Source organism: Pteronotus mesoamericanus, unplaced genomic scaffold (genome assembly GCF_021234165.1).
Source record: "Pteronotus mesoamericanus isolate MK-2021 breed Mesoamerican mustached bat unplaced genomic scaffold, CSHL_Meso_final contig_46, whole genome shotgun sequence".
Classification (NCBI taxonomy): domain Eukaryota; kingdom Metazoa; phylum Chordata; class Mammalia; order Chiroptera; family Mormoopidae; genus Pteronotus; species Pteronotus mesoamericanus.
Genome location: NW_026555170.1, coordinates 5,994,505 through 6,013,371, shown reverse-complemented (window position 1 = coordinate 6,013,371; position 18,867 = coordinate 5,994,505). Strand labels below are relative to the sequence as shown.

At 38.3% G+C, this 18,867-nt stretch overlaps 1 protein-coding gene across 1 annotated transcript; it reads right to left on the bottom strand.

Annotated features, from left to right (window-relative positions):
• Positions 1 to 537: 537 nt before the first annotated feature.
• On the bottom strand, positions 538 to 18,489 carry LOC129074082 (uncharacterized protein encoded by LINC01551-like). The gene is made up of 3 exons (XM_054577774.1): positions 18,427 to 18,489; positions 17,850 to 17,923; positions 538 to 868 (listed from the first exon to the last, which is right to left on the bottom strand). Exons 1-3 carry the CDS (start codon positions 18,472 to 18,474, stop codon positions 745 to 747), a joined length of 246 nt encoding a protein of 81 aa, XP_054433749.1. The 5' UTR covers positions 18,475 to 18,489; the 3' UTR covers positions 538 to 744.
• Between the last annotated feature and the right edge of the window lie 378 nt (positions 18,490 to 18,867).

Here is an 18,867-nt window from a genome sequence, read left to right as displayed (position 1 = left end):
ATAGCTGTTCTCTTTTTCTTTCACTTAGGCTAGAAGCAGTATATTTGCAGGATTCTGTTAATCATCTTAATATACATCCTAATTGCTAGGGTAAAACTCTCAGAACGCCTCTTACAAGAAGCACCATGTTTCTCTTTTTAATGGTACCACATCCCATACTAAACTAGACCTGTTGCTCTGGAAGGGGATATGGCTCAGAATAAATCAAAGCCAGCATACAATGGGAGGGAAAGACGGTTCTATGCCACCGGCACCCCATCACTGAAAAACTAAGCTTGTCCAAGCTTTATGTTGCATAGTGCCATGTGCTTCAAGAGCAAAGTTTAATGCCACAGGCCTATTGCTCCTTTTTCCAACCAGGCAAAGGCTAAGAGGAACACTTTCCCACAAATGAGTGTGTATAGGACAGTAAATGCAACAATAAGGCTAATTAACACATTAAGGTGCTTCAAGACTGGGATGATTCAGTCAAACAGAAACAAATGGTTTTTATTACTTTATTATTATTTCTTCTTAATTCATGGAGCCAGAGGGTGGGAAGCAGATGAAGGATTCTGACATGGGACAGCTCTGAAGGAATTCAGGAATCCATCTAGTAGTTAGAGTCTGGAGGGTACTATAAAGAGAAGTATTCCAAAAACAAATAAACAGACAAAAATGCTGAAGCAACTTTGTCTGGAGACAAATCATATACACTTAGGGAGTTCCCAGAGGCCTTTCTGCCTGGATCCAGCTACTGTTCTTTCAGTTAGAGAACTCATATTTGGAAATCTCTGCTTGATAACAGCATGCCAATGAATAGTTATCCTTTGATGCAAGTTGGACAATCACACCATCAATCTTCATTGTATTGACCAGTGAAACACCTCTGAAAATAATGTGAAAAGGACAAGAAAATATATGATCAGTACAGAAAAGACAAAACATTTTCAATAACAAAAAACAGATAAAAATTGTTATAAAAAGAAAAGTTTTAAACTATTAATACTATATTTGCATTTTAAAAATTGTGATAATATAGTATGTTGTTAAGTTTATCAAATTTCATTTTATTAGTAGAAATAATTGATAATAAAATGAGGGAATTTCATTAAAGGAAGCAATGTCTTTGGTATTGTAGAAATTTGGTAGGACTTGAATACTCAAGCTATTGTATTCAGTAAAGCAAAACACACACACACACACAAAAACTTGTGTACAACTGAGTACATGCAATGTTACCCTCCCCAAAAATTAGTAAATAAGAGAATTTAAAAGAAAAACTGCCAGCAAAGTGATTTTTTTAAAAAAGTTACAGATCCTAAAAATCTAATTAACTTATTCTATTCAGTTCTTAGCAACAATAAACAATAAGACACAGCACACCTTACTCACCAGCTCTCATATGGTTTCACTTGATTGTTTCATAACAATCTCCTAAAGTCAATAACAAGCTAAACCTTATTAGTATAGAGAAATCAGAGCAAACATAAAATTCTAAAAGAAAATATTTGAAATAACTAAAGAAATATATAATAAGCCCTGGCCAACGTAGCTCAGTTGGTTGGAGTGTTGTCACATATTCCCAGTTGCAGGTTTGATTCCCAGTCAGGGCACATAGGGGAGACAACCAGTTGGTGTTTCTCACATTGACATTTCTCTCCCTTCCTTTTTCTCTAAAATAAATTTTTTAAAAGTCCTCAGGTGAGGATTAAAAACTATATATCTAAAAAAGCACCTAAAATAAGAGACACCCTGGCAGATATAATAAATGGCAGAAGGTCAATCTGAATGAAAGCTTTATTGCATTTCCACTACTATTGAATAATAGCTGGGGATACTTGTACAAAATCTGGGGGTTTTTATGACAATTACTTTTGGTTTGTGTTTCTTTCAAATATAGCTTAATAGTATGTGCATAATAAATAATAAGTCATTAAACTTTATCTAAGGCTCTTAAAGAATTACTTTTGAGAAACTCAAACTCAATCATAATGTTGGAGGCAGCTTTCATATTTTAGAATAATATGTTAGCCCTATGTAGTTATATTCTGAGAGACAGGATTTGACTTTCAAGTCCTAAAATGTCATTATCATGAGTCTCTAATTTAGTCATGTAGCTGCAAATTGGATCTGGGTTTCCTTTTCTAAAAATGAGACATCAACAGGAATAAAGTACTAGACATATTTATAATCTTTTCTTTAAGTTTATGGTAAACATGGTACATATAGTTCATTATTTGAGTTGGATATTTGGTTTGTCTTGTCTAAAATTAAATGGGCCAATACTCAAAGATGAAGGCCCACTGAAGAACTCAGATTTTTCAATCAGTAAAAGAAAATGCTCAGATCTGTCCTGGTTTGTAGGTAGCACCTGTATTGCTTCCACACATCTGTAGAAGCGCAATATCAGCCAACTGTTAATCAAGGATCACTTCCCTTCAAAGTGACTGATGATCCACTGTTAAAACAGCTTATAAAAATAACTTTTCCTCTGAAAAAGGGCTTCAGGGTTTTCAGACACATCTCACCATTCCTGCTAACATGTTTAAAAGTTAATTTCTCATTAATATTTAAAGAAGTGTCTTCAGAACAAATTTTAAATGATCCATTACATTTTAGAAATACAGTATTATTGGCATTATTTTCATCTCAATTACAAGGAATAATAATGTCCAAGACTGGCTTTTAAAACTGTTAATGAGCCCTGGCAACGTGAAAAAGATATGGATTAGGTAGATGTAATGAGATATGATTAAAGGGTGCAAGCACTGAAGGTTGTTGGAGAAATTCTTTTCAGAAAGAGTATAATTAGTGTCTGATAAAAGTACTTAGTTGATAAGATTTTTGAAGAAGAAAGGTTAAGATAAACACATACTTTATGACATACCTGCTTAATTTTTCCCCTTTGGTTCTCTTACATACTCAATATTATGTTGAAGTTTCATACATAAATAATGTTTGTCGAATACTTGATGCAATTCTACCAAACAATTAAGAGTGTTTTAATTGCCAGACACGGAGAGCAGAAAATGTGTTGAAACATCTTATTCCATTTTCAGTGTACATTTCTTTGTTGATTTATGTAATATAGCTAATAATATGCAACCTACCCTAGTTTTAAACAAACAAATGAACTTCTAAAAACCAAGCTTTTTCCTAAGTTGCTAAGCAACTCCAAAGGCACATTTTATTAATTTAATAAATAGCTTTTAGATAACAAATCCTTAAGGAAAATTTCTAACTCCATTTTATAAAAAGTAGAAAACTCAAGCAGGTATCCTCCTGATTTTCCTGTTTCTAAGGTCTTAGGGCTAGGAAGAGACACTGCCATTTTCAGAGCTTCATTTGACCCACTAAACAAATAAAACATTTCTTCAGTTGAAATTGTTCCTATAATAGAAGTTAGGCTCTGGGCCTCATTGTATAGCTCTCCAAAGTAAGAGCTCATGCTTCATATCCATCACTGAAGGTTTTTCAGCCTCAGCACTGTTGACATTTTGGACAGAAAAATGTGTTGTTGGAGGGAGCTCTCCTGTAAATGGTGAGATGTATCCCTGGCATCTACTTATTAGATGGCAGTAGTGCCCCATAGTTACTGCAACTAAAAATTTCACCAGACATTGCCAAATGTGCCCCTTGGGTTTGGGGGTTTCAAAAGCACGCCCAGTTCAGAGCTACTGCTACTGAATAATGGGTAAATATAACCACAGGATAAATTAGCTCACCATCAGTCAACACAACATTCCCTACCACCACTAGCAATGAAGAACTGGGGTGCTACTGATTCCAGTTGGTACTGTGGCTTTGTTCTAGTCAAGGCTTATTACTGACTTTATCATCTTGTGGTAATTTCCATTGTACAGTAATTGGGGAGAAAAGTCCTAATGATGGCTCTGTCTATATCCACTCTCTAGTAATATCCCATTCCAGAATTGGGCCAAAATCTTTTTTCCTACTCTCTCCCCCTCAGTTTTCACTACCCTCAGTTGTTGACTAGAATTTTTTTAAAATATAAATCTCAGTTTTAACCATGCCACCTCTGTATAGAGGATAGGTCTCTATCACCTCTACTATCACATACAATCTCCTCTGGTCTTTAAGGTTTACTACAAATTACCACCAAACTTCATCTCATCAGACCTCTCAGCCTTTATGTATGAAACCTTTAACAAGCTCCCAAAACAAATAGCTTGCATACTCTAGTCTTCTTTTGGAGCACGTAAAGGACAAATTCATTTCCTCCATGAAAGTTTTCTTAATCTTTCCTTTATTTCTTATCAGTATCATATTTCTGTTAAAAGAATGACATGACTGCAAATTAATATGTAAGGCAATTATTTGCTGAATGTTTTCCATATGCCAGGCACTGAATATAACTTAGTATCTGTTTCTATCAATTTACATTTACATTATTTATGCCCAAGTAGATTGTAAATTCCCAGAGGATAAGAATGAATCTTTTTGTATCCCTCTGATGCTTCTTCATAATGATGCTAACAAATACACTTTAAATTTAATTTGCAATTATAACCTTTCAAATTACGTTCATGGTTGTTACCTTATTGGTTATATATTTTCACTATCTTACAGTTCACAAAAGTGGGGTATTAAATGCTCTAGGGACTAGGCTATGGGTTATACTAGTGCTCAAGAGAATATGCATTTAATATATGAGTGATGGAATGTAGTCTCACAACTTCACAACTACAAAATTTCTCTCCTGGTTACAAAAAGTTCTATAGCATTTAAAAGCAAATGTTACTGTAAAGAACAAGAACAGCTGAATGATGCAGAAAATACAAAATAAGTGAATTAAGGTTGGCAAGAGTTAAACCATAAGGTAGCTTGAAAGCAAAAGAGATATCTCTTAGTTTCTGCCTCATATTCCCTACAAGAGATTAACTTCATAAGGTCTTAACTTCTTGTTGCAGAAAGTGATACTTTAAAATGAAAACAAAATGGAAAGGAAAAGCCACAGAAGAGCTGATAAACCACCAAATTCTAAAAATCACAGCATTTTACTCCATACAAATGAAAAAAAGTTCAAGAAAAGCATATTAAACAACTCTTGACATTTCCTCCCAGTTTTGGGGAGCCCCCCAAAACATCAAAATGCCTGTAATAAATATTTATTAACCTCTCAACTTCAACAAAACAGTAGTCAGAAGTCACCTAATTTCTGAGGCTACCCAATAGCCCTAAGCACCATGTGCCCAAAGAAGCAAACAACATTTATTAATTCTTTCAACATTTATTGCATGCCTACTAAATGCAGACATTCGCCAAGCCCAGGGCCATGGGCAGGGGGTGGGGGTGGGGTTGGGGGAGTGTGTTTAAAAATCTGTTGATGTGAATTTGTGCAGATAAAAAAAAAAATTATCTTCAATGTGCCTTAATTCTCATCCTGTGGGTCTGCTCTACTCCATCCCCCAAACTCCAAAGTTTAAGAAAGTGAAGGCATTAAAAGAAATTCAAAATAAAGAGAAATAAAGGGAACAGGTAAAAGCCCCATCAGCCTCTTGAAAGATCAGAGTTCTCAACGGTATCCCTCAGCCACGTGACTAACGGAAGTGCCGGAGCCCACTGGGCGCGCTGTGCGGAAGTACTACAAGGCAGGTGAGGTTTAGGGGCCCCGTAGCAACCGGAAGTCAGGTTCCCGAGTGCCTGGGAGAAAAGACCCAGGGCAGGCCCATACTCTAGAGCTGAGCTTCTCAGCGTTTTCTCTGCCCGCAAGACCTTGTCATATCACGGCAGGCTTTCTGTAAAATAGGGATTTTTGAGCTTTAACGAATGTGACGGTAGCTTGACGTGAGTTCTTCAGGGACAGGTCTGTGCTGCAATTTACAGTGTTTTCCTAGGCGAATCTGCTCCCCCCAAACCCTTACCGGGCTAGAGGGAGAGAATGAGGAACGGACACCTGGGCAGTGAATTATGCAGGCGGGTGGGGTTGCGGGGGGCGGGGCTCCGACCTGCCGCGTTCGCGGTGCGGGTGCTGCCACCTCAGGACGGGGTGCGGTGAACGGGATGTTAGAAAGCGGGCCCTCTGAGGCCCCAAGGCTCTGAAGGCGGCACTGACTTGTATCTGAGGAAGGGGCTCTCAGTGAAGGTGGCATGGGGTGGGAAGCGAGGCTGTTCTTCTCTCCGAGGCTGGAGGCTTCCCAGCGCGGGTGGAAAAGCTGGCACGACCCGCGGGCCTGCGCGGAAGCCGGGGCTGCGCTTTGTGAGCTGCTGAGGGGCCGAGGCGGGGGGTGGGGGGGGGTGCGGTCATCGTGGGGCTGTTTGGAAATTAAATTCCTAGGAATCAGGTTCCCTCCAGGATTTTTAACGGGGGTATAGGAACTCGTAATTTGTTTCAGTTTGTCTACCTCTGTCCCTGAATTAATTCTGAAACTCCCAGCTTGGCCTGCAAATGCGGGAGCCCGATGAGTGGCAGCACCTCTTTCCCTCTCTGAATCTCTCCTTTTCCCTTTTTCTTCCCGCGGAAGCTCGCCCAGCCAGCACCTTCATCCCACTCACTTCCTTGGACTGCCTCAGGAGTCCCTTACATCTTCCATAAAATGATAGCGCTCCACTTCACTCGTTCTCAACATTAGGTGACTAATTATAACTTACGTCAGAATAGGAGAGAGAGTTCCTTCCTGGTCTTAATAGAATTAAAATGCACCGGCCCTGTTTGTTCCCAAGAACGTGAGAGGGAAAATGTCTGGGCTCAGCTCTGAAGGTCAGTAGATCTTCACGTGTGTATAAGATCACTTTTAAGGTCTCCTCAACCCCGTCGGCCCTGGGAATTTGGTTGTGAGAGGAAATAACTTTTGAGATTAATGTTCATCACATTAAACGTCTGACTCTTCACTCTCTACACTCTTTGAATGTCCAAAGATGGAATGGAAGCTCTTGTTAATTTCCAAAGGTCTAGTGACTCTGAGGAACCCTAATCCCCTTTCTCTTTACTGCTTTCCCCGCTACTATCCTAGGAATGGGGAGAAATCCTGGGATCAGTGGCTGCAGAACTGAGGACCCTAACAACCTTTGATTATAGAGAGAGGAGGGATGGAGGGGAGAAATGGAAAGGGGAAGAAAAAATATTTGTGTTCATTTACACATTTCCTGTGCAGAACAAAAAATTTCCACCATCAGCAAAAGAAGTCTCTTCCTCCAAAATAGCAGCCAAAGAGGGAAAATTAGAATATGCATAAATTCCTTCATTTTCATTCACGCGGAGCGCGATTTCCGGCAGATTTGTATTTAAACCGCTCTATTAATCCCAATTTCTGAACAGCATTTTTCTTAACATCTTCCTGAAACGCACTTAAGGAGTATTGCTCTTCTCCCACTGTCCTGTTTTAAAGCCTCCCTCTTTGCTCTTCTCCAAGTGTCAATGAAAATTTTATTGAATAGACTTTTATTTTTCCTGTACACTGTTTATTTTTCCTTGATGCATTGGACTATAATACAAGTTGGCTCCTTTCTGTGCAACCATAACTGCAAAGGAGAGCCTAGTGGAAAAGATACGTTTTTTTGAAATGTGTACTTGAAAAAAAGTAAACCTAATAAGACCAATAGACTTCTGCAGTTCCCCTCATGGCATGGAATCCTTTCCTATTCTACAGAGTCATATCCTTTCACCATTAGCAATACATAGGATGCATGAACTTGTCCACCCCCCAAACCTTCCTCTCCTCATTTTTAAGGAGCATGCAACCCTGTTCAAAGGAGTATGACCCTTAATAAACATTCAGAGTGTCAGTTCATCAAATCTCCCCACAGCCCATTTCTAAAATATATGCTTTGCCATTTGTGCAACAGATCTGACTTTGAAAATTCTTTGTTGGAAAAAATGTTAGTGAGCATCATTTGAAGTCATTACCTTTCTGAAATATCATTGCTTAACTTGGGCTTACCTCTCCTGTCTTTGAAACTGTATATTTCTTCTATCTAATAATAGGATGTTAGTGTTTAAAAATAAAATTACTACATCTTGGTTTACTAAATGTATATGCAGACCTTAATTCCACTCACCCCTAAATTCCTTACTGTTGCACACCCCAAGATAGAAATCTGTATTTGCTTCACAATAAAATCTAAACAAAATATAATAGTTCTGGCTTTCTTTCAATGTTTACAGATCAAAAATAAACCCCAATTATTGGTGGCTAAAAAGTTTGAAATTCTAATATTTTTTAGTCTTAGTTTCTATAAAAATAAACAAGCATACATATTTGAACTATATGCAGCATGGGTGTGCGTGTGTATGTGTGTGTATGTGTATGCATGCATGCATTTGAATATCTGGTTTATGTTAACCAAAGATTTTTAAGATGCTGGAATATAGAAGTCCATTAGTTTAGTTAAATGGGTGCATAAACTGAGTGCACCTGAATATCTGCATGACTTCTACTACTTTGTGAAATAATTGCTTTTATTGTTTCTTTACTTTCCGTCAAATACTCCTATAACAAAAGTATGAACTTGGTTTCTTTTAGTTAGGCATGTCTCCAGTGACTCAGGGGTTCTCAGTTATATGTAATTGAAAACAAAGCGTTCAAAAATAAATTCTTAAAAGTAATATTTGGGGATTGTATATAACAAGATTGAGGGCCATTTTTACTGGCAGTGTTGATTTCTTTTAATTATTGAAACAAAGGATAATTTTCTCTTAAAGAAACAATGCAAACAATGAAAAACAATCACAGTAACTGTTTTTCTTAAAGTGTTATTTTTATTAGAATTGGATTTTATATGAAAAGCTCCAGATTGCATTCAAATTGCATAACTGTACCTTCGGAAGAGTTGAAATGAATTTAGTTATTGTTATTAGTACAGGGAGAAGACCTGGGAGTATGACTGAAAAGCAGAGCAATATATAGTTGCTGCCAAAGCCCCTTTCATTGCAGATTAAGCATCACCTCAGTGAATTAATCTCTAGAAGTGAAATTTCCTCGTTCTTGGCTAATCTCTAGTGAAATAATTTTCTCACAAACTGGAACATTTTCATACTTCTTTTAAGTGAAAATATTAGATTGAAATTAAACAGAATTGTTCAGCCTTTCTTCTGTGAAAAGTGAAGAGGTGGATGCACTTACAACCAGCAGGGAAGTTGCATTCTTCTTTTTTCCCCTCCCTTTCTTCAACTACTGTTTGCTTTAGTTATGGAGTGTGTGTGTTTGAAGACAATATCTAAAGAAAAAATGTTTCCTGGAGGGCATAACAGGGTATTGATAGTTACGCCTTTCTTTTTATAATTTGGTTTTTAACAAGGCATGCAGATCTTGTTTTTTCATAAATATTCAGGGCTACATTAATTTTCAGGAAGACAGAACAAAGCAAAACCATTTAATGATTATCCTTCCTTGCTCCCAAACTATCCTTCTATAGCTGAGATTCTTATCCATTTGACCCTGGCCGCTGGGCTGCCAAGGAATTTATACCTCAATCTCTGTTCTTTCCTATAACTAGCCTCCCTCTTCTAACCAGCTTTCTTTCTCCTCCACAAATGCAGTTCTCAAACAACCTGCTTTAATTCCAACATCTGCCTGACAAACATTGAGTCTAATTCCGTTTTTTACTTTTTTCCCCTTTTTCTTTGGGGTGGGGGGACACTGGGGACTCAGAATTTTGGTCTGAGAGGAGAGTTAGATTCCCACAGATACAGACAGACTCACTTGCAGATTCTTTCCAGTTCCAGTTTTCAGGAACTGGTGGTTGTTTCGCACCTAGACCTATAAACCTTGTTAGGTTTACAATTGACAGAAGCACCTCTTCCTTCCCAATAGGAGATAAGCTTAGCTTTATTGGCTAGGTAACTACCAGTTACATCTTCAACATGGCCTCCTCCCTCCACTTCTATTCCTTCACTTATTGTCCCCTTTCCATCCCTCCATCCTTAAAGGAATCAAAAGAATTTGTCCAGAGGGACCTAATTCTTAATTTTTGTGTCTTGCCCTATGGGCTGAGTTCCTCAGGGCCACTCTTCTCTTTGGACTCACAGAAACCTCATAACTAAAGTACTTTGCCCATCTCAAATCCCACAGCTCTGAAAACATGATCCCAAATATGACAAGTTGCTCATTCACCAGCAGAACTCCAGACAGAGGAACCAGGTCCTTCTACCCAAGAATCCCTTTGCCCCCAGTCTCTCTCAAGAGTTAGTTCACTTCTAAATGGTGTCCAAGAGGAACATTCCCATATCAGTGAAGAGGAGTGGGTAAAAAAGTACTCAGTGCCATTAAAAAGCCCTACCATATTAAATCAATGGAGTTTCTATTGGAATACTTGAGTTGGGCCAGAACAGATCATCCATCTAACCAGTGAAACAAGAAATTAGAGGGATGCCCAAGTGCAGCTGTGAAACAAATTTCCTCTTCGTCCTGTCAGCCAGAGAAATTATTTTAAAATTGTCTCTGCTATTATTGTTTGCATTATTATTATTAACATTTATTTTTGTCATTATTGCTGCAGATTTTATTTTATTTGTGTTGTTATTGCATCTATTATACTATTCAATACAAGTTTAGGAACATTAGTCAGATTAATTAGTTTATCGCTAATTTAAAGCTGAAAACTAGTAATTAAGCCAAAAACTAAAAATGATCAAGGATGATTCATACCCATGTAGGATTTGGGAGGAAGAGAAACTAAATTTTGGATATAAAATTTGGCAGCTATAAAGTAAACAGGACTTGGGTATCAGAAATATGATAATTGAAATATTCATAGTCACTCAACCTCTCCCTTCCTCCACATTCAATGAAGATCATTTTGTGATTTGCTTTGTAGAGAAAAAAATTATATTTTTGTTGACAGAGAACAAAGACCCCATACTTATTCTTCCTGTGATTTGCATTTGCACATGGATTCCCTCTGCTTAGGACCATCCAAATATCTAAGATCACTCCCATCCAAGTTTGCTTCCTTCATCTCTTTGATCCTGTTATGCACCTCACTGAAGGTGGTGTATCATTTAAGACAAATATACAATTTCAGCCCTCTCCACAGACAGGTTCTATGGAATATAGATTCAATATCTCTGTTCTCTCCACAACAAGCTCTCTGCTCTTTCAAATATAATTAACATTTTGACGGTGGTGTTCTTTAAATGTGTGTATGTGTGTGTATACCCAACAGATGAACCCTCTAGCTTTGCTATTTGTACATCTAAAACAAATGGATATGGCTCTTTCACTGACTCCTAAAGTCCATCAACTCTGTCAGCCCACAGAGAAGAAATCTGTTTAGAGAATAACTGCATAGTCTGCTGTATGCCCCCAAATATTTAAAACAATAAAAGTACAGGCCTCTGCTTTTTGATCATCATTTTTGTCAAATTCCCTAGAAAATAAAGGCTATTCTGAACTGGTATTCTGATACAGACGTTCACTAGATAATAGTTTAACAAAAATCACTATCCTAAACTACCGATTGTCTTTTCCAAGTTTTGATGATGAAAACTGACTTTCCATTTTATCCAGTTGGGGCTAAACTGACACAAATGTATAAAAAACTAGCAGCCTTAATAACAAAACTATGACTTCCATAAGAAACTGCTTACTCAAATACTAAGTTATGTTTTTGGTGAAGTCATTCATTTAATTGCAATCGGTTGTATATTGACATTCATATGTAAAATAGATGGTCAAAAAGACTGACAGATATGCAGATGACAATATGGCCAATAGGGGCTGAATGATCAAATGCTGCTGAGCTTCCATACTGAAGTGTACCATATTCACATTATTTCATTTCTACAAGCTGATTATAATTATTAGAGAACAAATAACCTTCAGGCTGTAGAACATAATATACTTTCAATTTTTAATAAAGTAAAATAAGTATTCTATCACACTTAATCCAATAAAAATATAAACCTTAATTTTCTATATTGTTTTTGGGTTAATGAAGCTAGTTATTTGGAACTAATACACCGATTTCCAAGCATTTGGGCCATTTTGTTTTGAGTTATAAATGTATAGAAGGTGCTAGCAGGGGAAACATTTTACATATCTCTCCACAAAGTTTTTAGAGGGGATGTGTAAAAGGAATTTTTTGAAAAAATCTTTTGAGGTTTTATTTTCTTATTCTTTTATGTGGTTTTTGATGTTTGGAACTGTGAAAGGTTTTTGTTTCATTTTTTAATCAACAAGGAAAGGTGCACAAGTGGCTGAGGCCAAGTAGATCTTTTAACTGGATGGGAAAGCAATATTTCCCCCGTGCAGTTGTGCAAAAAAGGGGAAAAGACAGTGTGAGTTCTAAAGAACTCACTTGTGTTTGTGCTTTTTGTTATTGTTTTAGATTGGCCCATCAGGGTTCCTTTCCCATGCTTTCATCCAAACTGTTTTCCTTGAAAGCATAAATGTGGGAACTACCTATCCATTCATCCTCTCACAAGCTAACAAACAACAAATTTTAACTAAATTTTCCATAGAAAAAGTCCTTACAGGTTCAGAGATTGTATTAGTACAGGACCAAATTACCAATCCTAGTTGACTAGATACAGTTAACTTGATATTTGCCACTAGTGAGCTACATAAAATAAATAGAAAGGTCAGATTTTACAATATGGATCAGTAATGATGTGTGAGCTATCCAAAAGAAATTCTCAGACTCTCTATATCTGTTCTGATTTCATCCTTGTTTTTCTTTTGTTTGTTTTTGAGGTAGTAACACCACTACTTCTGTGGTTCTCAAATGAGGTTCTGTTTGGCTCAGATTAGTATTAAAGAAGATCACATATATGGTTGGAAAATACTGTTTTATTTTGTTTTGTTTTTTTTTTTTTTTAATGAGAAAAATTGGACTCCCAAATGTCAGATCTGTGGTTTTCTGACGGGCAATGGAAATGGAGCTGACATCACTTTGCACTTTAACAATTGGATTTGGTCAGGGTACAAGTTGTTTGTTTAACCCGACAGCTCTGTGCACCCCATCGCATGCTTTGCACACTCATTAAAACGATTATTCACGACCTGTCGAGTGTTTTTGGGTTCATTCACAGGAAAGGCTTGGAGCGAGCGAGAGCAATTCAAGTCAACACTGTCCACTACCCAGATGCACGTGAAGACGAACTGGTGCGTGCGTAAAAAGACAGAGGGAGGGGTGGATGAGCACGCCTAGCTGTAACTCCTGTTTATCCGATGCTCTGGCATTTCAGTCTCAAAAGAATACCAAGAGCAATTGGTCCTAAAGGACCATGTTCCTGTGTTAACTTCAAGGGCCTGGCACAGGACAGAAAAATAAACCAAAGAAACCAACTCTAGCCTCTCCCTCTGCTTCTCCTTTCAACCTCTGCAAAGCTTGAGGCTTGGCCACCTTTTGCCTGCAGCCCTGGGACTGGGAGGCTCCACCTCTCACAGTGAGGTTGCTGAAGTTAAGTAATTTCAGGAAAACTCGCCAGGGTGAAGGGATTCTTTTTTCATCTCCCAAGACATTTTGGTCCTCAAGGAAGAACGTGGTTAATTTTTCTCCCTATATTTCTCACAAATAGTGAATGGAGAGAGAGCTCGAGAGATAAAGAATAGGGCTGTAAACTGTATTTTAGTAGATGTATTCCAAACTATTAGCAAGGAAAGATTCATCCTCCAAAGAGGAAGAAAAGCCTTGTAAAACTAGGAGTAAATAGCACTCTATAAATTAAACTACTTTTTAAATTTCCAAGTCATCTTTCAAAATTTTGTAATAACAGTACGAGAAGCATGAACTCTAGCGTATTGCCATTTTCCACTATTGCCTTGTACATGTAGGACATACTCCATGGCCTTTAGTGTTATATTTGTTCAAATGAGCCCTGATACATAATGTTCATATGTGAGCTATTAGTTCAAGAGAAATGCCTATCTTTATAAGATATAATGGTACACATACACTAATAATAGAATAGATTAGTGTATGTATTTAATATCTACTGAAGAACTCTGGTTTATTCTGTACTACATAGGTACCACTGGCATAACTTAAAGGTTTTTAAAATAAGGCCATTTCTATATTCAAATCCTGCAGCTCCTTGATTTTTCATCTAAAACATTAGTAAACCCAGTGGCCATCTTATTGTTATGAGGATAAACTGGTCATGCCAACAGAAAAAAAACAAAAAGTCTTACTCATCAGTTTCATTCTATCATACCTGACACCATAAAATTATCTTTTTCTATTTTATTGAAACACATCAATACCATATGTGAAAAGAAGAATGGAAGTTTTCAAGTAGCATGAGGTTTTAATCAGAAATAGTTTAATTGCTAAAAAGCAAATTCAAATACATAATTTCATAAACTCTTTGGGTTACCATAATTTACTATAGGATTTACTTAAAACTGAGTTATCAAGTATGTTTCCTATATAAGCACTTTTGTTAAAACCAACCTCAGATAATAATCAAGAAGCAGATGTTGAAATATGTAAGTAAATAATGGAAAGCCTCTGCATAAATAAACACAAATCAATGCAGTAATAGACAACATTATCGATGCAGGAATGATCGATTTTAGTCTTCCAACCTGCAGTAAACTCAAAATGTACAATTCAAAGTATATTTTAAATCTACTAATATTACTACTGGAATAAGTAAATAATATACAAGCCCTGCTGCCAGTTCTACCTGATTCTTCATTCTGTCTGCAGTACTTTTGATGGGATGGGAGGAGTATACTACTTTTCCTAAGAAAACTTGCCAACTTTAAAACTACATCACTAATTATAAAAATTATAAAAGTATTAAATAATGAAATTATCACCTTACTCTTGTTCTAAATTTTTCAACCTTCATCATAGCCTCTAATTATTCATTTGTCACATTTTAACAGGAAAAACACACAATAGTGTTCATTATTTTTAAGATTTTTGAACTACCGGTAGTACCTTTGGGTTTAAAGATTCTTTGGGCTTTTGTTAAAACAAATGAGAAAAATGTCATTTTCTTAAGATACCCTGGAAGCTCTCATGCCTATGCCTGCATATGCAAGCAATCTGAAACGGAGGGAGGGGTTTGGCGGAGAGCATCTGTGCTATTCCAAAATTGTCTCATATAATGATTGCAAAACAAACAAGTGTCTGACTCAAAGAAATAAATATACTTGGATTTCTAGAAATTCATATATCTAAAACATTTTAGATTTTGCTTAAAGTTAAATTTCCTTTTTTGAGAATATCCCTGGATGACAGAATTAATTTTGATTAGCAAGCACCGGTATATGATGAGTTTGAACATTTAGGTTTTGTAGAGTCAGTGTTCATATTTTTTCTTAATCAACAAAGATGCTTATTTACATTCATTCTTGAATTAGTGTGGCCCTTCTGAAGCACAGGCCTCTAAAATAATTTATTTATAAAATTTAGCTTCTTTGAAGGTGATTTTTCTTAATATTATAAGCACATAAATATTGATTTTGATTTTATTCATATTTTTATGTAACCAAACATTCTATTCTATTTGATTCCTCTCCTTCCCATCTAGGAAAAAGAATTTAGGGGCTACTGGACCCAATGGGAAAATACATCAGTTATTGTTTAGGACTAATTTAACAGATAATTTAACTTCAAACAACAATGATTAGAGTATTTCAGAGCAGTGAAAAACGGAAGAACTGAGAGACAAGTCTCCCTAACTCACCCCACTACAGTTTTCATTCTTCCTGATCAATCAATGGAATCAACAACACCTGACCATACAGACACTGAGGAAAATGTTTGCATTTTAAGCGCACTCTGATTTAAAGAATGAGGCTGGAAAAGAGGGAATAAAACTGAAGACACGACTTGATTCTGGGAGTGTTACTTGGGTAAGCAAATTAAACCAAGGCAAAAATGATTATCCAAATATGTCTGGCAACCGAACACTCTTTTCATTTGACAGGAATTTCCAAATCTCACAACATGCAATGTGCTTTCCTCCTGTGCAGCTCTTCCAAAAGACCAAATACCATGGGAGAAGATTATATGTGTCAGGCAACGGGCCATGAAAAGGACCTGGGGCATTTTATCTCCCCTCCCACTCCCACAAGAGTAAGTTTGAAAGTTATTTATTTTTAAATACCTTTTATGTTTACAATTTCAAATCTTCTGTCTCCCTCAAGTTTGACAGAAGGCCAGGTGAGGATGATATTGAAGCAGAGACATTGGGTTTTATGGGGGATAGAGGAACAATCGGAAGTAGATAAGCTCTATTCTGCATTGTTCTTTCCTTCCCCTAGCCTTTCCAAGGCTGAAGACTACTGCCTGATAATCTCCAACACACCACGGATGTTCTGCTCACCCAAACCTCTGCCTCCCCTCTCCCAAGTACAGGGCTTGCCTTAGGGCTAAGGGAGTTTCCATCCCAAGGGCACCTCTTTCCCTGTAAAAACCCTTCACCTTTGCCCACAGGCTTAGGCAGAAAAGGAAAAAGAGGTAGGAAGCGAAATGGAAGAGGAGTAGGGAGTGGAAAGGACAAAAGATGTCTATTACAGAGAAAACAGTTTTATCAACTAACAGATAAGTGCTGAGATCTGAAACAACACCAGGTAAACAAAAGAAACAACTTTTAGAGGGAAGGGGAAGGAGGGGGAGAGCACAGGAGAATAAGAAGAAAAGAAAAAGGTGGGGAAGTGCGCCAACCAGGGTTTTGGAGTCAATTTTCCGGGCATCAGACAGTATGAGCTACGGAACTCAAAGCTCTGCTTGTCCTGGGCAAGAGCGCCCTCACCTTGCTGCTCCCCGCGCAGCGCTCGGATTCCCCCAGTCCGGAACCTGCGGCTTTGTCCCGAGAACGCCTCTCCTCCCGGGCTGTGCTCTGCCAACACCGCGAATCAGGAGTCTAAGTCACTTTACATGATTCCACATCCTGAGAAAACAACACGGCTGGGTTCCTGCCGATACTGATTCCCGCCTTCATGCCCTTTTCCAACTTCACCCAGGAGCCCCGGAGATTCGGGGAAGGCTAATAAGGCTAATAAGAAACCCCAGCGAAGGCTCAAAATTAGCTTCTGGCCGAGCCAACCGGTGCCTGGGGCGCTTGCAGCCACTCTCGGGACAACCAGGCTCTGGAGCTTACATCACTGTCCCCTAAGCGTGCATTAAGAATCAATTATTTGCCTGAGATTCCCAAAGCCGGGAACTGGGATATTCCCATCAGAGACAAAGTCACAGAACGGTGATCATTTCCCTAGTCCTTCGAACAGGCAGAAGAGAAGACTCCCACCCGGTCAGGTTCCTGGTTCCTTGGGTTCCTTGCCTCATTCTACCTGGGGCAGTTCCGCAAATCCGAGGGGGTCCCTTGCCTGACGCAGGCCAAGGAGCCGAGGGCGGTGGGCGCTCTGGGAGAGATGGTAATGTTAGTGTGAAAACGGGGAGGAGGGACCTTCTACCCACGCCCCCCACCAAAAGAAAACAAGAAAGAACTTTAGCATGAGGCAAGTCCTTGGCTCTAGAGCAAAGAGCTTTGTCTCAGAGAGAGCAAATATCCACAGGTTTAAATGTTAAGTCCAACTAGAATGTTCTCGCAGTTGCGGCTAAGACTCAGAAATCACGTTTCCACGAAATGAATTATTTTGCACTAACTCTTCTTCATATAAAGTCGCCTGGTTTCTCTTCATTACTCTATGTCCCCTTGGCCATGTCTACATCCACTTAGGGATGCACTGTGACTTTCTGCTGACTTGGGAAACACATGTATTTCCTCAGCTACTTCCATGATAGCACACCCCGCTAGGGAATTTTTTTTTTTTTTTTTTTTAATGAAAGAAGGGAGAGATGAAAAGAAGAGAAGAGAGAAGAGAAAAGAAAAAAAAAGGAAAAGGAGAGGAACACTATAGACCCGGATCTCAAAGTCATGGTTTAAGCCTCAGTCAAAAGCAGTCAGGCATAGTCCCTCCTCCCCTCCGAAAATCACTTTCACTTACCGATGTTGGGGTAAGAGCTCTCCCAGTCCGCAAGTCTTTTTCTTCGGCATCCTTGGGACAACCTCAGGCACAGTCTTGGGTGGAGGGAAAAAACATAGAAATCGGAAGGGAGAAAATAGACTCAAAACATAACAGCACATCACATATTTCCCGGAGCTACCTTGGCCTACATCCTCAGGACAAGGTCTCAGTGAACAGCCACTACAGTGGGGGAAAGGTCGGTTTGGGGGCTGAAAACTAAGAGGTGGATTATTTTAACTGCTGGAGGTTGGGGGGAGGGGAGGCCCTGAACAGGGGCTGGGGAGAATGATTGGGATGAGAAAAGAAAGCCTTAAAAGGTTGAGGGGAGGGGGAGCATGCGGGGGGAAAAAAAAAATCGATAACGAAGTACTGTGAAAGATAGTCCCTTTGAACTCTTACAGGTAGGTAGCTCTCAGAGAGAATGCAGATGCGCTTGTATGCGCGTGAGAGGAGAATCTAGATGACCCCTATTCTTTCCATATCTTCAGGATCTGGCCTCAAGTAGGAAAAAAAAAAAAAAAAAAGAGGATAGAATTTTAATTTAAGTTTTACCTACCCTGCTTGTTGGAATGGCTGCGCAGATTTTCATGTTGGAGAGTTCCATCTATCTGGCAGAAGCTGGAGTGGTGTTGGGGGCAGGTTATCTAGTGAAGTAGGAATGTACAGGAACCCCGCCCTCTAGGCACAGTTACACAACCCCAGCAACCCGCCTCAGCCAGCTCTAAAACCTCTAATGATCTTCACCTTCACCCTTTGTTAGCCTATTTCTCCAACAGGCATTTAGTCCCAAACACAACCAAATTAGCTATTCATAAAATATCTCAAAAGCAAAATTACTTCAATACATGCAAATTCCCCAACGTTATAGAAAATACATTTTTTTAGAAACCACATTTATATATTTAGAGTTCTAAACATATTCAACTTATCCAACTATTTGGGTGAAATATCCAACTTAAATAAATTTAATTAATATACAAGACTCATTTTTTCCCTC

Bases quoted from the DNA above. Each gene is read 5' to 3' on its own strand.
- LOC129074082 (XM_054577774.1), bottom strand. From the start codon at position 18,474: ATGGAACTCTCCAACATGAAAATCTGCGCAGCCATTCCAACAAGCAGG. The intron at 17,924-18,426 runs GTAGGTAAAACT...CCTCCACCCAAG, and splicing joins CAGCCATTCCAACAAGCAGG to ACTGTGCCTGAGGTTGTCCC. The intron at 869-17,849 runs GTAAGTGAAAGT...CATTATTTTCAG, and splicing joins GAGCTCTTACCCCAACATCG to AGGTGTTTCACTGGTCAATA.